At 41.8% G+C, this 23,108-nt stretch overlaps 1 protein-coding gene across 7 annotated transcripts in view; it reads right to left on the reverse strand.

The window, feature by feature from the left end:
- LOC111851954 (NXPE family member 3-like) overlaps positions 1-23,108 on the reverse strand; it is a 54,573-nt gene that overhangs the window by 18,056 nt on the left and 13,409 nt on the right. The window contains exons 1-5 of one of the 7 annotated variants that reach the window (XM_072717228.1): positions 5,791-12,885; positions 5,161-5,311; positions 4,850-4,904; positions 3,531-4,360; positions 1,019-1,089 (exon numbers count right to left, since the gene is read on the reverse strand). In XM_072717228.1, coding sequence (XP_072573329.1) covers positions 1,019-1,089; positions 3,531-4,360; positions 4,850-4,900 — 952 coding nt within the window. In that variant the 5' untranslated portion in view covers positions 4,901-4,904; positions 5,161-5,311; positions 5,791-12,885. Of the gene's footprint in view, positions 1-1,018; positions 1,090-3,530; positions 4,361-4,849; positions 4,905-5,160; positions 5,450-5,790; positions 12,889-23,108 lie in introns of those variants that run through there. The other 6 variants (XM_023827348.2, XM_072717227.1, XM_072717225.1 and 3 more) reach the window with 6 other exon arrangements.

Here is a 23,108-nt window from a genome sequence, read left to right on the forward strand (position 1 = left end):
CATTTGTTTTGAAGGTTTCTCTTTTCTTGTAATTGTCAGGGTTACTCTATGCCACATTTGATTTGCTCAGCTGTGTATGATGTGTATTTTGGCCCATATAATCTTAAGCCTTCTGCAGCAAGTGTTGTGCAAATTGCGGACAATCTCCAAAGTATTGATGCAAAAAAGACTGAATTGCAAATTTTATTCACCAATAAAAAATTATTCACTTTAAATGGGTTTCTACAAAATATGTTAAAGCATTAAAACTAGGACAAAATTCTCAACTAACACTAGGACTACAAAAAACAGAAATATATACAAGTACATTTTGACCCATTGCACCAAAGTCCAACCACATTTTAGGTGCACAAAAAAGGTAAAATTGTGCACCTAGCACTTTTAGTGTGCACAAAAAAAATTGTGCACCTAGCACTTTTTAGGTGCACAAATTTGTGTGCGCCTGCATTTTTCAAAGGACAAGCCCTGTTACTGTAATACCACCCAAGCCTAGTAACAACTTTTTTACCCATTTCACTACACTGCTTGTTTATGTGTTTGTTGCAGTACATATTCCCTCTGCTGGTCTGAAGGAATATCATTGCTGCACGGACCACGACCGTCTGCACCCACAGACAAATGTAATATGTACACAAGAGTCTGCAACCACAACCATACTAGGACCATAACAGCAGGAGGAAAACTGAAGTATGAACTAGGTGGTAAGATCCACTTTTAAAACTGTGGACTGTTAGTAGCTTGCAATTTTATTCATACATTGTTCTGGTGCTTCCAGTAAAAACCCACTGATCAGTCAGCAGACAAAGCAATAGAAAATTGAAATCAGTTCCATGTATAGAATTCTTTGGACACATAACGATGTTAGATAGTTAAAAATAATTTTAAATGTCCTTTGGTGGAGATCTCAGTTACATACCATACCATACCATACCATACCATGTGTAATATGCCATACTGGTTAAATATCTGTATTTGTTGAGACTTTATAGCAATAAGTAAGAGGACTAAGAACACTTACGAATATCAGTATGTTGAGCAAAGACGTTGATGACTGAGCTGCTTCCTGGAAGGACAATGTTTGTATTACCCCTGCAGAAATAAACAGTGAGTTATTTTAGTCGATAGTCTCAAAAGGGTCAACTATGTGAATTTTAACAGTCCCATAAAAGATGTGTTTTTAATTTCACTAATACCTGATCTTGTAAAATTTAGTTCAGTGCTCTTAGGTATTTACTGAATATGAACCTTTATGAAAAGCATTTTTCATTATTATTTTATCCAAAACAACAGTGAAACCACTTTACCAGCCATGGGACTAGATCTGGCGACCTTCTGCTCAAACACAGAAGTGGCAGGGCCACATGCCACCTCACAGGTTTTAGTTTTTCTGTAGCCACATGCTGCAACATTGCAATAATTGAACAGCAACAGTAAACGATCTCTGCTAATTTTTTAATAGCCGAAACAGCAAAGGTAATGTCCTAGCTAGCTTTTGCACATGATAAAATTGCTATGAAATTCTGTTTTTAATAGAATGCCTAGAGTTTGGTCAGTGGTAATCACTGTAAAAGGTGGCTACGTGGCTTTTTTTATTACACAGCAGTTGTTTCTCAATTTTAAAATATTGTTTCTTAATTGTTATTCTGTACCTTTTAACCCTTTCATGGATGTATGACATGGATAATAAATATTTCCACTTGCCACTGTGTCAGAGGTGTCACGCCCAACTCGTACGATCCTCTTGTGTGCCACACCCCCCTCGTTAACCTCGTGTGAAATCCTGATGTTATCAGCTGTTTCTTGTTGTTTTGCTAAGTCCTGTGTATTTAAGTCCACATCAGAGTATGTATCCCCAGTTCCGTCATTAACGTCTTGACCGTGTTGTGCCTTGTCTGCCCTAATAAATCCCGTTTCCTGGATCTCCGTGTCCCGACCCTGATTCTCCGCTCCCTGCTCGTCCGACCGATCATGACAGAATGACGGAACTCCTTAAGAAGACGCCTGCTCGGATCAAGGAGCGATACCTCGATCTACCTAATGAGGCTCTATACTGGTAAAGGACGACCCCGGGTTGCGAGCCCTCGCCTTCTGGACGAGGGACATGTTGGAAGGGATGTCCCCTTCCGAAGACTCTCACCTCATGGAAGAGGTGAGCAACAACCTGCAGTGGCTGAGAGGCAGGGCGGCCAAAGCGAACCTGAGGCAGGTAGCCACAGACTGGCTTGACGTATGATCTTTGGCCGGATTTGCCAGAGATGCCCCAGGCTTTGTCAGAAAGGGGGGAAAAGAAGTGGAGGCACAAATGATGTGAGAAGACACCAGAGATCTTCCTTGGTGCCGTCTCTATCTTCGCTGCCTGCCCTGCTACATGTCGGGAGGAACCCCTCCCGATTCGGAATCTGGCGGTTTTTGCGAATGACGTCACCACCCGAAGCATGTTTTGCTGCCGCCACGTCCCTGGCTGGGATGTTCTTCACCCTCCAGGGTCTTTTCTGGAAGGTGATGACGATTCAACAGTGCAGGACTCCCCAGAGGCTGCCCAGCTGTGTACACAGCTTCCAGGGGAGTTTGAGTTTGCAGCGTTCACCCCGATTTCACCACCAGCTGGACATAATAGCAGAGAACCTGTGGAGGCTGCTCCAGTTGAGGACAGAGCAGGCTCCCTCGACAGATGAGGTCGCGCCCGCACCTGAGGCGCTTTCCTGTGCACCGGCGGTCGATGCTCCACCCCCCGCAGTTCCTGTGCTGGTGGTTCCTGCTCCGCCTGTCCCTGAGGCTCTTGCCCCGCCGCCCTTTCCGGCTGCGCCCCGGAGGTTCCTGCACCGCCCATTCCGATTGTTGCATGATGTCCACATATGTGGACAGTTGGTTTTTGAGTTATAAAGACTACATTTTATTCTAAATTTAGGTTTACAAAACACAGACATGTTCATCACAGTTATGCATACTAATATTTTTTTTCTTCACCTCTTTGAATAGAAGTTTTCCACAGATATGCCTGAAGCATAACGTGCATGGCTATCACCATCAGACACCTTGGATTTAAGGTGTCAGCAATCAAAGGAAATGTGTTATACTGTACAAGATATTAACTACTGTTACAATATTGTTATGGATATATTGATAATGCCCATTATGGTTTTGGAGAACTGTCATGAGAAAGTAACCCAAAATGGAGTTTAACTGTCTACAAATGTGGACCCCATGCATGAAAGGGTTAACTTTTGTCTGTGGCACTGATCATTCTTAAATTATAATAAAAGAAGTGTTCAAAAATTTTTCACTGGCAGTGTGTATTTATTATTATTATAGTGTTTGTCATTAATTATTGACAAACTGACAGTTTCAGTTTCTGGCTTACAAAAAAAAAACTGAATCATGGTAAATACCAAGAAAATTTAGGTTCAGACCGAGGAACTCTGGAGTACCATTCTATAAATAGCTTCAGAATGATTTTAATCAGTGCAGGAGTTAAGTATTGCAAGACTGTCCAACCCCAATATTCAATGTAAACAACGGCAGAGCCTCACCTGTCTAGGATCTTGGACTCTTTTGTGGACAGTTGGGCTTGGTATCCCCCCATGCTGTGGTACACCAGAGCACTGCAGGGCAGAGAGGCGGGTCGGCGGCAGAACCAGACCTCCCCACTGCGAGGGTCACGGTGTTCACAGCAGCAGCGGCTTCCATCCCCCACCAGCCGTGGGCTCTTCATGGCATTGCACACCACATTCTCCTTTATATCCCCATCCTCAAAGTATCCAGTGAAGAAGACCTTGTCCGGATCCCGCTCTCTATGCCGGTTCAATACCTGAACAGCTTCGCTGGAGTGAATCAGCCGGATAGAAACGTGGGCAGGGCCAGGCCAAAGGAGTGCAAAGCTGACTGAGTAGGTCCCATTGTCATGGTCTACCGCTAGACCAAATGTACTAGCTTTGAGCTCTGTGTTGTATAACTTGGCTTGGAAGAAGTCCCCTCCATATGTTTTAGGAACTCCTCTGCCATTTCTTGCGAACACTGATACATTTACAAAGTCCCCTACAATGTAGTTATCCTTCCAATTAAGCACAGTAAAGGTGCATTTGCGTGGGTCTGTGGCTTCAGTGGGGGTGGGGTTTTCTTTGGTGGGTGAAGGCCACTTGAGCATCTCTAACAGGAAATCCCATTCTTCAGTGCAATTTAGCACATGTTTAATGGTGGAAGACGGCTGGCTTGTAGGGAAATGGACCACGGAGTGTGTGGTATTTAGCAGCTGTATGCATCTTCTGTGAGGGAACACGGGGTACGGGGTCAGATGGCGAGACATTGGCTTTGGCACTGTCCACTTTGTAGAGGCTGGGTTCCTTATTAAATACAGGATCACCTAATGAATATGTACAAAGAAATGGAGATTTTTTTTAATTCCACAGAAACTGTCAGATGCTAAATCAAAATTACTATGTTTTTATATGAAAACAAATGAAAAATTTGAATGATTTGTTTTGTGCACCAGACTTTAAGTCAATGGCTTTATTTGATGTAAAAAATACAGACACAGACACATGCACACTTTCTTATTATTTAAATAATTCTTAATTATTTTTTATTAGTTATTTTAGTTTTTCCTCAAATGAGTGACAGAACCTGTATCGGGCAGCCTCAGTTTACATAAAGTATGACAAATTAAAGCTGCAGGGTCTGAGGGTTAATCTATTTTTTGACAGTAAATGTTCAATACCTTTCCTGATTACACATAATGCAATATCAATCTGTCTGTTATTTACTGTCAGAAATTCTGGCCAAAAGCTGTTGGAGTATGTCTTGATTGCAATTGATTTCATGTTATTTACATTAAAAAAATTTAAATACTTACAATAAAAAATGTAATCAGGAAAAACAGTGACCTCTTGAATAGGACAAACATCTTCCTAGAATCGACACAAACAAAAATACAAATACAAGCAAAAACATTTATATGCCAATGATATTCAATAATAAGAATTGAATATTTTAGAAATTGTAGTATTATATTAATTATAATATTGTTATACAGTTTTTTATAACATTTGTCATATGTATTTTGAATTAAATTCTTTGGGCCCTTCCATTTCAGACTTGGACAGAGTGAGAATTTTCCTGGGAGTCACCATCACAGACACATCTATATTAATCAAGATGAAGTACCAATGTGTTTCTTTTCTTCCCCAGACACCCAGATAATGTCCAGATGTTGGCAGCAGTCCTCACAAACTTCTACAGAAATAACTTGAAAGCAGTGGTTCTCAACCATTCTCACACTGTGACCCAATTTTTACCATGCCAGCTCAGTACGGCCCTATATCAAGTATAGGTTTAAATTAATACTGTGATCAAACAGGCAGTGCACTCTGCAATTTACACCAATCGATACCTATTGCACAAATCTGATTGAATTTTAAATTAAGCTGTGGTTTGGCTTCTTGGATTGGTTAAGTGTTCATTCCCTGCATTCCCTGACAACTGATAAAGAGCAGGCCAGTTAAGATTTTTTTTTTTTAAAACAATCCATAGACAATCCGCTAAACAGCTGACGTTAAAACTTGCTGACTGGGCTTCTGGTATGGTGATGTGAGAACAAGTCGGTAACGTCAGAGTTCCCATTTAATTTACATTTAATTTTTCCCAGTGTTTTATAATCATTATTATTATTAATCATTATTTATCATAATTTTTTATCTAGGTAATCATGATATTTAACTGTATACCTGAGAGACATTATCTGTAATCTAAACTAACTTCAAAAGAAATTACCTAGAACAGAGAACAACTGCTCACCTTCAGTGATTATAAGCTGCATTTTTTCATCCTTGAATTTCTTACTGAACCCTCGAACTTCATGGAGATCCTCACAGTGGTTGCCCTATCTTTGCTTAAGTTAATCCGAAGGTGAAGGAGAGGCCGGGCACGGAGGTTTCTGGACTCTGCTACCATCTCTTTGTCTCTCCAATGTGTGCTTGCTACAAAATAAAACAGAAGTGCTTCTTCTGTTAACCCAGACAAAGAAAGACTTTGCCAAGATTCTGCCCTGTGTTTCACCAAGACCTGGCTGTCGGACTTTATACTGACTACATACAGAGACGGAGAGCAGCCCAGCAAAACCATGGGAGGAGCGTGATAAAGATAACGAGAAGCAGATGGCTGAGAAGGACACCGAATATAGTTTCGTTTTCAAGATGAGTGAAAATAAGGCCCAACCGAGAGTGAAGCTGAAGGGCCTGAGGGGTGACATCATTACCGACATTAAGAAGTTTCGAAAGTTTGACAGTGATTTCCAACCGGATAAATACACCATGGAGTTAGCGGACGGAACCAGAACCAAATGAGTAGCACAACAGAGAGGTGACGCAGTGGTAAAGCTGGTCGACAGCAGAGGACAATATTGTACAGCGACGCTGAGAAACGTGTTGTACATTCCCTCATATCCACAGGACATCTTTTCTGTGAAAGCAGCAACAGCAAGTGGCGCCAAAGTGATCTTCCAGAAGGGAAAAGATATAATTAAGCTTAAAGACGGTAATGAATTTAACATTAAGGAATATAACAGACTTTATTTCTTAAACACAATTAATGATGAAAATGGTGACAATTGTAATAGTTGTCAGAATATACAGAAGTAGCACGATGTTCTTGGACACTGTAATTTTGACAGCATTTCTAAGTTAAAAAATGTTATTGATGGCATGAATATTAAAGGTAAAATTGATGTCTTCCCTTAACTGTGAAATGTGTGTTCAGGGAAAGTTTACTCAGAGTAGAAACAGAAACCCTAGAGAAGCACTAGGACTAGTGCACACAGATTTAGCAGGTCCAATGGAGTATGCAATGATTTTTACTGATGATTTTTCCAGTGCAATATTTGTATATTTTCTGAAAAACAAAAGTGACACTACAGCAGCTTTGGAGAAGTTTATTACAGACACGGCACCTTATGGTAAATTTAAATGCATAAGATCTGACAATGGTACAGAGTTTGCAAGTAGAGAATTTAGGTCACTACTAACCAGAAATAGGATTAGGCATGAAACATCAGCACCTTATTCGCCACACCAGAATGGCACTGCAGAATGCCAGTGGAGAACACTTTTCATTATGGCTAGGTGCATGATCATTGAGAGTAGTTTGCCCAAAGACATGTGGGTACTGTATATGCGATACAAACAGCAGCAGTAGTCAAGAACCGGTGTTACTGTAGTCGTACTAAACAAACACCGTACTTTATGGTGACTGGAAAGAAGCCTAACATTTCTAGGAAACAAACATTTGGAACAGTGTGTTTTGCGTACAGACAAGACAAAAAGAAATTAGATTCTAGGTGTGAGAAGGGAATTTTTGTTGGATACGACAAACATAGCCCCGCCTACCTAATATACTATCCAGATACTGGTAAAATCCTGAAACACAGACTTGTTAAATTTGTTGAAAAGAGTACAGCAGAGCAGAACACAGACTGACCAAATAAATGCTGATGACTGTAGTGACGATGACATGAGGAGGAGACCCGACACTAGACAGATCCGTGGGACCAGTGACATCCCAGAAGTTACTGAAGAGAATCATGTACCGACTCAGGACAGCCACACTCGTACAGACAGTTCTGAGAGACGCTACCCCAGCAGAGAGCATAGGAAGCCAGGGTACTTGAATGACTATGAGATTGAAGATGACATAGATGACCAGGTACTGACCAATATCGACTATTGTTACAGGTTAATTAGTAATGTACCACAGACATTTCCAGAAGCTGTAAATTCTGCTCAGTCCAATAAGTGGATGGATGCTATGAAAGAGGAGATGCACCCACTGAAAGAAAATGACATGTTCACTTTTTTTTTTTTTGTCCTGTCCTTTAGCAAGCAGAATCATGGTCTGAATGCACTGCTGTGCCAAACATGTTTGCTTTACCATGAGGGGCTCTATAAACTCTGTATAGGCCCCTCATGTTGGTCGATTTCTTTTTATTTTATTTATTTATTTCATTTTTAGCACATGTGAAATATTGCAGTGGCTGAGCTGGCCGAAGAGGAGGGACAGATTAGGAGGCGGAAGAAAATGAAAGAAAAGAGCAAAACAAAAAAAAGGAAAAAAGGGAATAAGTCAGAAAGACAAGTCAAGAACGATAGGAGTAAAGTAGAAAGCACATAATCTCCAATTGCTGCATCTGTGAAGGAGAGGGAAGAAAAAAAAGACAAAAGATCAACAGCATCTGAAAGAAGTGCAAAAATAGATAAATACATAAACACAAACAAAAATAAAGAATAAAGAAAGTAGCACAGCTATACAAACATACAAAATTGTTATGTTTGCTTGGAGGGGTGCGTGCAAGTGTATGTATATGTGTGCTCAATTGTGTAGCTGAGATGTGCAGGCCTGTGTGCATGTGTTGTGTACGTGTGTTTTCAACATGGAACGTACTAAATAGCGAGGGTGGGAGGCCGCAACCACACCCAACAAGAGCCAGAGGTCGGTAGACAGGCCCAAGAGGCCCAGAATGTCCCGAAGAGCAGGGAAGAGCCGGGGCCCCACGTCCCAATGACAGCCGCGCCCCCACTCCAGCCGTGGGAGGAAGGAGGTCCCAGACACAGCCCCCAGTAGAGAGCCCCACCCATGCCGGAGAGGCCCGAGCCCCCCCTGGGCCACACAGACTCCCCGCAGACACACCTCTCAGCCATGAACATAGACCATACACACATCCCCGCAACATACAGAGACACAGAGACAAAAAGACATAAGCCCATCCACTCCAGACTGCCCTCCGACGTGCAGGAGAACGGACGCGACTCCCGGCGCCAGCTGTGACCCCACCCGAGCGACCACCCAAGTGCCCCCCCCCCCCTCATCTCCTGCAGGGAGCAGGGGTGTAGGAAGACCCGCCCACTCTCCTCCCCCATGCGCCTGTGTAAGAAGTAGAGTGTTGGATGCGTGTGGTGATGTATGTGACTGTACAGTATGTAGTGTAGGGGGTGAGTATGACTGTTGAGAATCTAAGATGAATTTAAAATTGATGGGGGAAGCGTGGAGGAGTGCTGCTTGTGAACAGCTTTCCTCCACATCACCCCCTCCCATCAAGACCCTCAATGTATATGGTGTGAGTAAAATTGAGGGGCGGCAGCAGCGCAGAGGCGAGTGAGATCACCAGCCTCTGAGTAGTGCCCCCACCCCCCAAGGCCCTGTGTGTATACTGGTATGTGGTGACTAAAGTGCAATTAGAACAGGGGGAGGCAGAAGGCCACGCAGCACAGTGAATAAGGCCATGTAAATTGCCCTCCCCACTGTAGCATGCACGGCATATGCCCACCCCGAGATCATACATGTGTGCATAGCATGTTGTTGAATGAGGGGGGAGAGGAGCTGGGATTCATAAGACCAGGGGGCAGATTACTCACTCCCTGGCAAAAGAGAGCCAGCTACACAGCTGGCTCAGTAGGCAGCCCAGCCCCCCACCGCCGTGAGGGAAGGAGTGCATCTGGGGCCCCTGTCAACAACACCCTGGAGCACTGCCAGTGGCAAAAATTATACTATACTGGTATACTGAGTAATACATAAATTATTTATGTATTACTCAGTATAAGACAATAAGGATTATGTGCGGCTTATTTTCTTCTATATCTAATTCACTTGTATCACCTAAAATGCACAATATGGGTGAGGTTGGGATATGACAATTAAACCATATTGATAGATCTTCACATATCCTCTGCCAGAACTTCTGCACTGGTGTGCAGGACCATATGGCATGTGTGTAGTTCTCCACAAACTTACCTGAGCAATGGGTGCATAGGTTTGATTGTATAAGGCCCATTTGGAACATCCTTTGTCCTGTGTAGTGTATTCTATGGAGAGTTTTGTATTGTATAAGTTGTAAGTTGGGACTTTTAGTCATTTTGAAAGTGTTTAAACATATTTGTTTCGACCATATGAGTCTCTTGTAAAAAGACAATGTCTGTCTTCAAATCATTTAACCAATTAGCAATTTTTAACCTCTTTTTCCTGGAAACAATTCCACGTGACAAATCTCAGTGTGGACATATTTATATTAACTGCTAAGATGTTTGATGTTTGCTAAAGGTGTGTGTGTGTGTGTGTGTCTGCATGCATGCATCATGTATGACCTGCATGTGTGTATCTGCCTTATTTGCATGTGTCTGAAATGAACATGTATATATCTGTGTTGTATGCTTGTGTTTGTGTTGGTGCTGAGTATACTTTGTGTCATTATTTATGCTGTGCATTGAGCAAATGGCAACACTGGAGAAAATAGAAAGGTAACAGAAATGTGATGCAGAGAAAAAGGAGCGAAAAAACATGGAAGGAGACTTAAGTGAACTAAAACAGTGTAGGTCCCAAAGCAACAGCAATCAACAGGGAAAAAACAAGGGACAAAAAAAGATGAAAAATAATAATACTAAGAACAATAAAAGAAGAGAGACGACGACAATACTTTAAGCTGATTAGACCAGAAATTATTATTCTATATAGACCTATCTGCAAGACGAATGTGCTAAGGAAAGGCTGAGTAAAAAGAAATATTAAGTTGAGAAATATTGGTGTGGATACAGGTCACCTGTTCAGAACAGCCAGGGAGTGGAATTCTGGTCGCGATACAGCCGTCCGCTGACGTACAGTTTGTTGACCGGGATGACAGCACGGGAGACTCCTTCGATGATTTTTTTCCATATAGAAAACAGGATTTCCTTCTCTCCAGGATCTCCTTGGGAAACTGGTCGTTGATGCTAAAGTCCGTTCCTTATAATTCCTGGCCGCGGCTTTTAACCAGTTCTTTCTGTTTAAAGTGCTCGAATTTGGCCACGATCTGTTTGGGTCTGCGTCCGTCGGGTCGATTCCCTCCTAGGCGTTGTACTCGATGGAAGCTGATGCTTTTCACTGTGCCCTCCGGGAGTTTTAGATGAGTTTGAATTAACTCTTTCACCATTGTTTTTCGATCCTCGTCTGCTTTCTCTGGGATGACTAAGAGTACTAAATTGTCTCTCATGCTGTGGGCCTGGAGGTCAATGATAGTTTCTTTTATTTTCCTCCAAAAGGCGTGTCATTCCATCTGTGAGGGATTTTACTGATTCCCTAAGGGTCACATTTTCTGCAGTGAGTGATTCCACATGCTGTTGGCTGTACTCCACTGACTTGCGCAAAGCCTGGAACTCTTTATGGAGAGTTTCCATTAGGGACAGACGCCCACCCCGAGATCATACATGTGTGCATAGCATGTTGTTGAATAAGGGGGGAGAGGAGCTGGGATTCATAAGACCAGAGGGCAGATTACTCACTCCCTGGCAAAAGAGAGCCAGCTACACAGCTGGCTCAGTAGGCAGCCCAGCCCCCCACCACCATGAGGGAAGGAGTGCATCTGGGGCCCCTGTCAACAACACCCTGGAGCACCGCCAGTGGCAAAAATTATACTATACTGTATAGGGACAAAAAAAGATGAAAAATAATAATACTAAGAACAATAAAAGAAGAGAGACGACGACAATACCTTAAACTGATTAGACCAGAAATTATTATTCTATATAGACCTATCTGTAAGACGAATGTGCTAAGGAAAGGCTGAGTAAAAAGAAATATTAAGTTGAGAATGTTGGTGTGGATACAGGTCACCTGTTCAGAACAGCCAGGGAGTGGAATTCTGGTCGCGATACAGCCGTCCGCTGACGTACAGTTTGTTGACCGGGATGACAGCACGGGAGACTCCTTCGATGATTTTTTTCCATATAGAAAACAGGATTTCCTTCTCTCCAGGATCTCCTTGGGAAACTGGTCGTTGATGCTAAAGTCCGTTCCTTATAATTCCTGGCCGCGGCTTTTAACCAGTTCTTTCTGTTTAAAGTGCTCGAATTTGGCCACGATCTGTTTGGGTCTGCATCCGTCGGGTCGATTCCCTCCTAGGCGTTGTACTCGATGGAAGCTGATGCTTTTCACTGTGCCCTCCGGGAGTTTTAGATGAGTTTGAATGAACTCTTTCACCATTGTTTTTCGATCCTCGTCTGCTTTCTCTGGGATGACTAACAGTACTAAATTGTCTCTCATGCTGTGGGCCTGGAGGTCAATGATAGTTTCTTTTATTTTTTTATTTTCCTCCAAAAGGCGTGTCATTCCATCTGTAAGCGATTTTACTGATTCCCTAAGGGTCACATTTTCTGCAGCGAGTGATTCCACATGCTGTTGGCTGTACTCCACTGACTTGCGCAAAGCCTGGAACTCTTTATGGAGAGTTTCCATTAGGGACAGACGCACGTCTAAGCTGGATAGTCTTTTATCTATCGATTCCAAAATGTCCGTCATGTCGTTGGTATTGGGAGAAGTCACTTCTGGGGAGTCCTTGGGGTGGTTTCTCTTGGCAGAAAAGTTGCTTTTACTGGTGGAGGAAGTCAGCATTTTGTCTGATTCCCTATAGCAATTCGCTCGTAGCACTCATCTATAAAATTTTCTAAACTGTTCAGAATTTCACTGTGCTCGAGGGTGCTAATGTTTTTAATGGATACAACTGAAATGTATCTTTATTACCTTTAAGGCTGTCTAGAGAAGTTGGCGTGGAAAGAATCCGATTAATGAGCTTTTTGTAGTCAGTTGCGCGCCACTATGTTCAATACTGCCGTGATTCTTGTTGAGGTCTCGCGTTGTTACACCATGCCGGCTCTGGCATGTTCGCTTTGACCACCTTACCCAAAGGTAAAAATGCAGAGGGGAGAAGGTGGGTATATACAATTAAAGACAACCCTGATGGTTCAGAGATGTACAAAGCAAGGTACGTAGCAAAAGGGTATAGTCAGGTAGCCGGGGTTGACTACAGAGAAACATTTTCACCAACAGCTAACATGACAAGCATAAGAGTATTAATGCAGATTGCAGCACGAAATGACATGGTGTTACATCAAATGGATGTAAAGACTGCATATTTACATGCACCAATAGATTGTGAAGTGTACATGGAACAGCCAGAAGGATTTGAAGTTGAATCAGAGAAAAATGAAAAATTGGTATACAAATTGAAAAAGTATGTATGGATTGTATGGATTAAAACAATCAGGCAGAAACTGGAACAAAATGTTACATGATCATTTGTGTGAAAATGGATTCATACAAAATCCAGCTGATCATTCTACGTACACAAAAGAAATGAGATGTGACAAAGTAATTCTCATTATTTGGGTTGATGATTCGATACTTGCTGCAAGTGATGAGAATGCAATGCAAACTGTAAAAGAAATGCTTACCCAGAAGCTTAAAATGAAAGACCTAGGAAAATTGAGACATTTCTTGGGTATAGATTTTGAATTGGGATATGGTTTTGTAAAGATGAACCAAAAGAGATATGTTCAGAAACTCATAGGAAAAATTGACATGACAGAATGTAAACCCAGACTAATACCTTGTGAGCAGAAACTGAATTACACTGAAGATGATGTGTTTGTTGATTCCAGAAAAGTCAGCGAGTTAGTTGGAAGTTTAATCTATATGACAACAAAAATATTTAGTGCTTTTTTTAAAAAAAGGTACATTAAGTACATGAGGTACATTAAATTATAGCAAACCAGACCGCTGTCAAGGCTTCCTGCCCCTTCAGAGACCAGCAGACAGTAGAAAAATGGCACCACATGCATCAACAAGTGAGGAGCTCGAGTCGAAAACTGGCAGCGTCACCTCCGTCATTTGGAAGTGGTTTGGTCTTGCTAAGTCCAACAATGAACAAACTACTGTCCAGTGTAAAGTTTGTTTCAAGTCGGTGGCTGCTAATGGTAGCAGCACAACAAATTTATTTCAGCATCTCTATCAGAAGCACGCACCACAATGGACGGAATGCCTAGCTATACGAGAAGCACAAGCAAGCGACAGCTTCCAAAAATGCGGTGACATTTACATGGCCCATTTACACTGTTGAAAAATACGGGTTTGTCCAGATGCTTAAAAACAATCAATACCGAATATAAGCTCCCAAGCCGAAAGTATTTTACAGAAGTAGCCCTACCCTGTTTATATAGCAGTACAAGTGGAAAAAACGCAAAGCTGCTGGAAAATGTGCTGTTTTACTGACCTACCTCAGACCTGTGGTCCAGCCGAAACATGCAGCCATACATGAGCTTGACGGTGCATTTTGGAATTTAGTAACACTACTATATTGATCCTTATCAAGAATGAACCTGTGTAAACTACAAAGACCAGGAAAAAGAGTTGTAATGTGCATGCTCGAAGTGTATATATGTATGTATAGAGTGACCCAAAGAGAAGGACAAGCGATGTGTCCCAGTTCATGGTGAATAACGTGTTGTGTGAACTTATTTTTCCTCCGGCATTATAAATCCTCTATTATTTTTAGTCTTCTCCCGATTTTCTCATCGCTGCACCAACAGTTTGTCGACGTGCCAACACCGACTTGCATATAACGGAATTTCGCTTATAAGGGACAAACAATAAGGTGGAGTCATCCTCCTTGTCTTCCTCTACTTCACCCATATCGAGGAGGTCAGAGTTGGCCTCGCCCTCTGCATCCTCGTCACCCGGTTCTCCGGCCTCTAGGGAAGGCAAACCCTCAAACAGAGGAGGCAAGTCCGGGGATTCAGTCTCCATCACATCCGCCCTGCTTGTAGTAGCTCGCAGGAGATGGGTCATAGTGGCCTGGGGAGTGGCTTTGGATGGGCCCGGGGCTTGTTTGTTAGCCACGGACACACTCAGCCTCCGCTCCCGGAATTTCTCTGGCATCGAGGTACAGTGGATGCAAATCTGCAGGTCCACTAGCAATGCCTGAGCATGACTAACGCCCATGCACACTATGCAAAGAGGGTGAGGATCCCTGCCTGAGATAGTGGCTCCGCATGACACGGGACACAGGCGGGATGTGGTTTCACCCTCTTTCGGCTCATGCCCTTTGGTAGGGGTAATGGCCATCGACATAGCGCACTGGGGGGAAGGAGGTGGACAGCGGGAAAGCATAGAACTGAGAAAGACTCGTCATGACACGTTAGTCTGTTGGTTCGTCGCGTATCTGGATGGGCTGAAGAGGCCGTCCCCAAGGGGTTAACCCACAAATCTAATGGCACAGAAGGCTCGCCTTGACGCGTTTAGCCTGTGCAACAGGTGAATACCACCGCACCAGTAGTAAAACTGGAATGGAGAAGAACCTGTGCTTACAGAGTGGCTCGACGGATAGCTCACCTTGACGCGTTTGCCAATCTGGCAATGCTGACCGAACAGCAAGAAGAACTTTCTCAACGTGGGAATAACTCAGCCCAGTACAGCACTAGAGCCAAAATTACATTCGTCGACAGGCCATCTGTGAAAAGTTCAGCGAGATCAGCGTACTAGCTTGGCTAAGGGAGCTTCTAGTTCCTCACGGGAAGAAAGCACGAATGAGCCATCAGGGAGGTCGACTGCATTAGTAGGGCGGGGCAGAGCCTGGTTGCAGGTCGACCTGTCCATCACAGATGAACGTGGTGTCATTGGAGCTTCCGTAGTTGGTCACGCCCAAAGCGATTCCCATAGTGAAACACCGAGCAAAGTTAGAAAAAGAACCAGCGCAGATACGTAGTCGGGATTATTAATAGTCACGCATCTGGTCAGGTAAAGTTGGATTACTACATGTACAATATAATAATCTATACCACAAGTGGTGACCTGTAGTTGTGTTCTCGGCATACAGCAACTCTGGATATAACGGACTTTGAATATAATGGACTGTTTTGTAAGGTCCCTTGAAGTCCGTTATAAATGGATTTTACTGTACCACCACAACTAAGACCAAGAATATAAAAGCAAATCATGGGCATGGTAGAGCAGCGAGTAGCACTGTTGCTTTATACATCAAATAACATGGGTTCAGTACTTCATGATGTGATATTACAGTATATTTTTGAACAATATTTTTCAACATTAATTGCGTTAAAAGGATGTTCAGGTAATGCTTTTATTGTGCTGACATTGACAGAACCTTTGATGAATTAAAAACATGGAAATAACTAGGGATGGGCCGATCCACATTTTTTCAGTTCCGATCCGATTCCGATACACAACTGCTGAAACAGATTCCCATACAAGAGCACGTTTCAATTTGTCATACTTTATATATATATATATTTTTCAAGCTAGTAAATACAGATGGAAAAAATGTATGACAAAAAAATATTTAATTAGGCTACTACAAACATACATAACGTACTGTTCCACCTCGTTTTTGAGGCATTTGCAGTTCAATATGAATATCTTCAAAAGCAAGTACAGTGGTACCTCAGAACTTAATCTGTTCAGAACTCAAATACGAATCCTAAAAAGTTCTGATCGAATTTTCCCCATAAGAAATAATGGAAAACCAATGAATTGGTTCCCAGCCCCAAAAAATTTACCTAAATATGTTTTTTTTTTTTTAGCATTTAAACACAGGATAGACAGGATAAAACAAGAAGAGCATATACTGTACTAAACACATCTAAGTGCATTTATCAAAACAGTAATTTATAAAGTAAGAAAATAAATGTATCCAAACAATGTGTAAAGTTAAAAAAAAACCAATGTGTCCTGCCCCGATTGTCCGCTCCTTCCGTGTGCCACGCCCCCTCATTAACCCCGTGTGGAATCCCCATGTGATCAGCTGTTTCTGGTTGTTGTCATTAGTCCTATGTATTTAGTCCGCGATTCAGTTTGTTTCCCCAGAACGGTCATTGTATTGTCCGTCTGCGGTTTTCCTGCCTTACCTTAATTAAACCCCATATTCCCTGATAACCTGATGTCTCCATTCCGTCCCTGGTCGGCACTACAATATTATTACAGTGGTACCTCGGTTCTCGAACTCACTAGAACTCGAATTTCTTGAAAGTCGAACAGACCAGTTTGACCTACAACTCGATCTGAATATCAGAAGTCAAACCGTGAACGCTAAATTGTACGCGCCAGGAAATGAGTCATACTACAATGCAATTCTTACCTGAATGCCTTCTTCACAGACTGTACGATTAACCAAATAAAGCAGCACAACATTACAGTAACTAACAATAAATAAACCACTAACTTACATGTACTATTAGAGCATTTATATCATTTATTTAAACTTAATTTTACCAGGTAAATTAACTGAAAACCAGTTCTCACTGGTTTACGTGATATTCGGGAGAAATAGCAGATTACGCATCGGAACTGCCTGGGATACAAACGTCATGCATGTAACTAAACTCTTCAGCCAATAAGGGCAAAGGTGTGTCATCACGGAGGCGGTTCCAGTTTGTGCAGCCAGGTGAGAGGTTGCAATGCATCTAACCATAATGCATTGCGTCAGGATCAGAATGCGTTGCTTTAAGCCAGCGCTGTAAGCAAGTCGAACGCACCCAATGACCAGACTGGGGAAACAAACTGAAACGCAGACTAATGACAACAAGCAGAAACAGCTGATCACATGGGGATCCCACACGAGGTTAACGAGGGGGCGTGGCACACGGAAGGAGCAGACGATCGGGGCAGGACAGGGGTAATGTTGGGATAATGTAAGGGATGAAACTTTCCCTAATTATGCATGTTTGTCACTTGGCTAAACTGGGCACCAGATATAAGAAACAGCTCACAACAGAAGTACGGAAATAAGCATTTATTATTAGAATTCCACAGTTCAGTGTCCCTGCCCCATGAAGGAAGCAAAGCGCCAGGCAACCCCCACACAATGCTCTACCCACAGCAATCTCTAAAACACTTTAGAATATTTCACAATCACTAAAACACACTGTTAGAATTCACACGTGTATAAATAAAAAGGCCTGGACAGCTCACATCCGTAACCAGGGTCAGGAATACAAATTAACATGTGGTTCCTCCTAAAACAAATACACAAACAAAAGAAAAAAATCAATTCACATTAAACAATCTTATTTACATTAACTAGTCGGGGGAAGACATCGCAATCCCCCGAAAACACATAAACCAATAACCCCACTTAATTCTAGCAGGAACCACAAACCTTTCCCGTGGCGCCTGGAGTCCACGCCGCTGCCACCGAACGCCGACTTGCGCCGCTAACTTCCTAACCCGGTACGCCCCGCCAGTACTCGCCTTATATCACAACAATGCGGTAATCTCCCCACGATACGCTCCTTCACCTATAACAGCTGCAGCGTGGATTCCAAGCACCACCGAGCATAGGGAGGCCTCCCCGCTCTTCTATCGCTGGTATTTTATAGCCTCCATACTTCCACCTCACAGGTGTTTCCTATGAAACCTTACCTGTCACCCTGAAAATCCCCGCCTACAATAAGATCTTTATTGTTTTGGAAGCCATTAAGAATAAAATGCTCTTCTTGTTTTATCCTGTTCATTTTGTGTTTAAATGCAAAAAAAAAAAAACATATCTGGTGTAATTTTGGGGGGCCGGGAACCAATTAATTGGTTTTCCATTATTTCTTATGGGAAAAATTCGATCAGAACTCGAACTTTTTAGGATTCGATCCGGAGCCCGGAATGGATTAAGTTCGAGAACCGAGGTACCACTGTATAATTAAATGTATTAATGGTTTGTCATTAATGATATTAAAATAATTAATAAGAAATCTTTATTTTAAAATGTATTTTATTATATAATAACTACTGTTACTGTCTATCATTGTATAAATGTATTTTTACTGTCTAAATACATGTATTCAGCTAGTGTAAACATGCACGATGCTATCACAGCGAATGCGAGGCTGAGACTGAAGTGTTATCCTTTGTTTCTGCAGAGAGACGTGCCGCGTAACTCATTTCCCCGCGCGTACAAGTTATCTGAGGTCGGTGTTCATGGTTCGAGATTCAGATCGAGTTCTAGGTCATTTTTTTAGAACTGGTTGGTTCAACTTTTAAGAAATTCGAGTTCTATTGAGTTCGAGAACTGAGGTACCACTGTATACACAAGTGGCGAATGTATGGGCTGATATCTGTGTCAGTAGAAACTGAATGTGAATTTTGTATATTTGAATCTGCAGTTATCCGCATTACAAAACTGAATCTGAATTTAATAGTTTGAATCTGAATTACAGTAACTTGAAATAGCATTTATCCTACCTTGAAAAATTCGGTTCGCAAATTCAATTTCAATCTAGTGTGACACACATAACTCGAAATAGCATTTATCCTACCTTGAAAAATTCAGTTCGCAAATTCAATTTTCCAGGTACTTGACTTTGGAACTCTTAGGGTGACCAAACTTTTGCAGAATGCCATAATAATGTTTTTATTTTTTATCTTTGTTCAATTTATGACATAAAAAGTAACTATGCATCAATGTTTGGTGTAAACATTTTTTCCATTTCCTACAGAGACTGTGTTTACATCTTTTCCATTAAAAAATGACCAAAATATGTTATTTATCGAGGGGTGCCCAAACTTTTGCATACTACTGTACATACGCTAAATACACGCAAGGATAAGGTTGGGTACACACAAGACATGGGCAAACACACGCGCGACAACAGGTAAATGCAGACATTAACATTAACAACTTCAACAATAAAATGGTTAAGGACTGTTAAAGAAAGAGCGTGATTTCCCTGGCAAGCAAGTCTCCATGTCTCTCTCTGCTCCCCTGATGCCTATAACAAACAGAAAATTAATTAACAAAAAATTATTATTTGATAGGCTTGTGAACAAATTAATTGAATTTTAATGCTTTCTAATGGGAAAAATTGCCTTGGTTTGTGTACAGATTGGTTCACGACCACTTTCCTGGAATGGATTATGTTTGTGAACTGCAGGCACCACTGAATATAGAAAGTTTTCACTGAGGAAATACGATATAAATATATCTCTTCAATTCATGGATAATGTCTAATAAACTCGTAAATTACAGATCGTGACTTGTTTTATATTTTGACTGCTACTGCAAAAACTTGTCTTTTAAGTATGTTTATGGAGGGTGTGCAGTATTGTTTAAAACTTCTATACCCATTGCTTTAAGTACCTTCATAATGGATAAACCTGTTCATCTTTAATCAGATGCCCTGTGGTGGTTGAAGCTTCCCAATCCTGCAGCCTAGCTCTAAACAGTTAAAGTGAATTCCCCTACTACAGCAATCAATATATCAAACAGAATATACACATAAAAATACATCTGACAAGGGTAAAGTGTTACAACTGAAACAGAGCATATTTGTCTCATGACTACAACGACTTAGTGTGCTCATTGATCCCTTATAAGTATAAATAATGCCTACAGCATTTCCTTTTCCCCGTATGGACTATGCCATATTATAAGTGTCAAGGTCAGGCTTTATAAGAACATAAGAACATAAGAAATTTACAAACGAGAGGAGGCCATTCGGCCCATCAAGCTCGTTTGGGGAGAACTTAACTAATAGCTCAAAAAAAAATAGGAAAGAGACTAGGGGCCCTACATTTGCCAGGCCATAAAATACTAAGCAGTTGATTGGCCAGATATGGCAAAGTTGATATATGATACATCATTCACCATTATGTGCAACAGCCTAGTAATGTAAAAAAAAATTGCATGAAAAAAGTATGATAACCGAGCACAAAAAACTAAAGCACAACAAGAACACTGTGACAAAAAAACTCCTTAAAAAGATTCCTAAATTGACAGGATATTTTGAGGCTGCCAATTCTTTGAGTAAACCACATAATAATAAAGAAATACAGCACTGCCATGAATTGTTAGCATCCAATAATGTCACAATTGATGTAGCTACTGATAGCGAAAATGTTTGTGCCTCACTCTGAGGAAGAGAGTGACATTGAAGGACTGACACTTCATATACTTCATATGGTTCCACCGCCAGCATATCAACAGTTAGCCATGATGATGTCTCAGTTCCCGCGACCACGGATCTCACCATGGTCTCACCTGCTGTTGCTGAGAGGGCACGAGAGGCTGCAAACTCCGCCAATGCTAACGATAACATTACCTCTCTGGTTAGCTCGGATCTGGCATGTTGGGATGAAGTTCATGAAGCTATGAGGACATAACGGATGAAAATGGGACTTGAAACTTGGCAAAACAAAGATGCAGTTGTTGCTGACTCAGAAAGACAGCACACACAGCAAGAGGTACTTCTCCAAAACACTTTTTAAAAGGGAAATTGCAAATGGTGAATTGGTACAACAAGAATGGATGCTTTACTCTCCTTCAAAAGGTTCAGTGTTTTGTTTAGTGTGAAAATTCAGTATGCACTCAGGCTATAGGGACTGGAAAAATGCAGCTGTGCATTTGGCTGATCATCAAGGATCGGAGAGCCACAGAAAAGCTATGATAGTTTATGTTAGGAGGTGTGCTGATGCTGGGGGCATAGATTCAGAATTAAAGAAACAGACTGACAGTGAATGTGGATACTCAAAACAAGAAATCAAAATCAACAACAGCTTTACACCATATCTAACAGTGTTTTACAAATTTAATCTCTGTGGAGCCCTTTTTACCCGGAAAGGCCTATTATAAACAGAACCTTGAGATATTTCTGGTATCTCTGCTGAATTTCCAGTCACACTTAACCCTTTTTCAGAAGTGTCACACAAGTTTTTAGCCGACAGTGTTTCCACCTCCTGCTCAGCCACCTTCAATTGTGTTGCTCTCAACTGATCTACATGCTTTTTGTAGGCTTGTCCTTCAACTCAGACCAGGTATGTAACCGGACCTAACGGTCTCTCAATTTTTCCTAGCTTCCACTTTTCTTTCCCTCCCCTGAATTGCTTCACCAGCACCATCTGCTGTGGGTAAAATGCCCGCACACGAGCAGAACTTGTTGTCTGCACTTGCTGCTTTTCCTGCATTTGAGAAGAGAACCGAGGCTGTATCTGAGACAGCCTCGTTCTAATCTTTCGTTTTAGAAACAATTCAGACGGAGGTTTTTCCGTCACTGTCAAAGGAGCATTTCTGTAACTGAACAAAAATCTATCAATGCAACACTGTATTGTAATGTCCAAATCCTTCTGTTTGTCCAATGACTGTTTAAAAGTTTGAACCAATCTTTCCACCAACCCATTTGAGGCTGGATGGTAAGCTGCCGATTTGACATGTTTTACTCCATTATTTTCCAAAAAGGTTTCAAAGTCCCTGGACACAAATTGAGGTCCATTATCTGAAACAATTACTTTAGGCAATCCATAGCTAGCAAACATCCTGCGCATAACCTCAACAGTTGCTTTAGCAGTGGTAGTAGTCATCAGTCTGATTTCTGGCCAATGAGAATAGGCATCCATAGCTAAGAAAAATTGGTGCTTTCCCTTTTCACAAAAATCAACATGAACTCTCTCCCATGGATGTTCCGGCCATTTCCAGGGATGCACAGACACAAGATTAGGCTGCTTTTGGTTTAATGCACATACTCTGCATTGGCTAATCATGTTTTCGATGTCTTCATCTAATTTAGGCCACCAAAAATGACTACGAGCTACTGCCTTACTCTTGACCATCCCTAGATGTGACTCATGTAGTTCTTTTAAGAGTTGGGGTCGTAGTGAGTCTGGTAGAATTACCCGTAAACCCCATAACAGACAATCATTCTCAAGTGTGAGCTCTTGACGCCTATACCAATACGGTTTCAATTTCTCATCCGCCATAAATTTTGGCCAACCCTTCAATGTGAACAGTTTCACTCTCCTCAGAACTTCGTCTTTTTCAGTTTCAATTTTAATGTCTTTTTCAGCTACAGGAATTGCCTCAATAAATGAGACTTTTTAATTCTGTATTACACGTTTGTCCGGTCCCTCGTACGGGTAATCGCGAAAGCCCGTCGGCATTTGCATGCTCTGCAGAAGATTTATATCTAATGTCATATTGGTATGCTGCCAAAAGCAATGCCCATCTTTGCAACCGTGCAGCTGCTAAAGCTGGCACTCCCGTTTTTGGTCCCAAAATCTTAACCAAAGGCTGATGATCCGTAATGAGCAAAAATTTTCGGCCGTACAAATAGTCTCTAAACTTTTGCACGCCAAAAATGATGCCCAAGGCTTCTTTTTCAATTTGGGAATAGTTCAATTCCGACTTGCTCAGAGTGCGAGAAGCATAAGCAATGGGTTTTTCTGAACCATCAGACATTTGATGAGAAATCACTGCCCCTACTCCATATGCAGATGCTTTTTAGCTTCTTCAAACGATGCTTGACAGGCCTCTGACCACTGCCAAG

Source organism: Paramormyrops kingsleyae, chromosome 10, assembly GCF_048594095.1.
Source record: "Paramormyrops kingsleyae isolate MSU_618 chromosome 10, PKINGS_0.4, whole genome shotgun sequence".
In the NCBI taxonomy this organism is placed as follows: domain Eukaryota; kingdom Metazoa; phylum Chordata; class Actinopteri; order Osteoglossiformes; family Mormyridae; genus Paramormyrops; species Paramormyrops kingsleyae.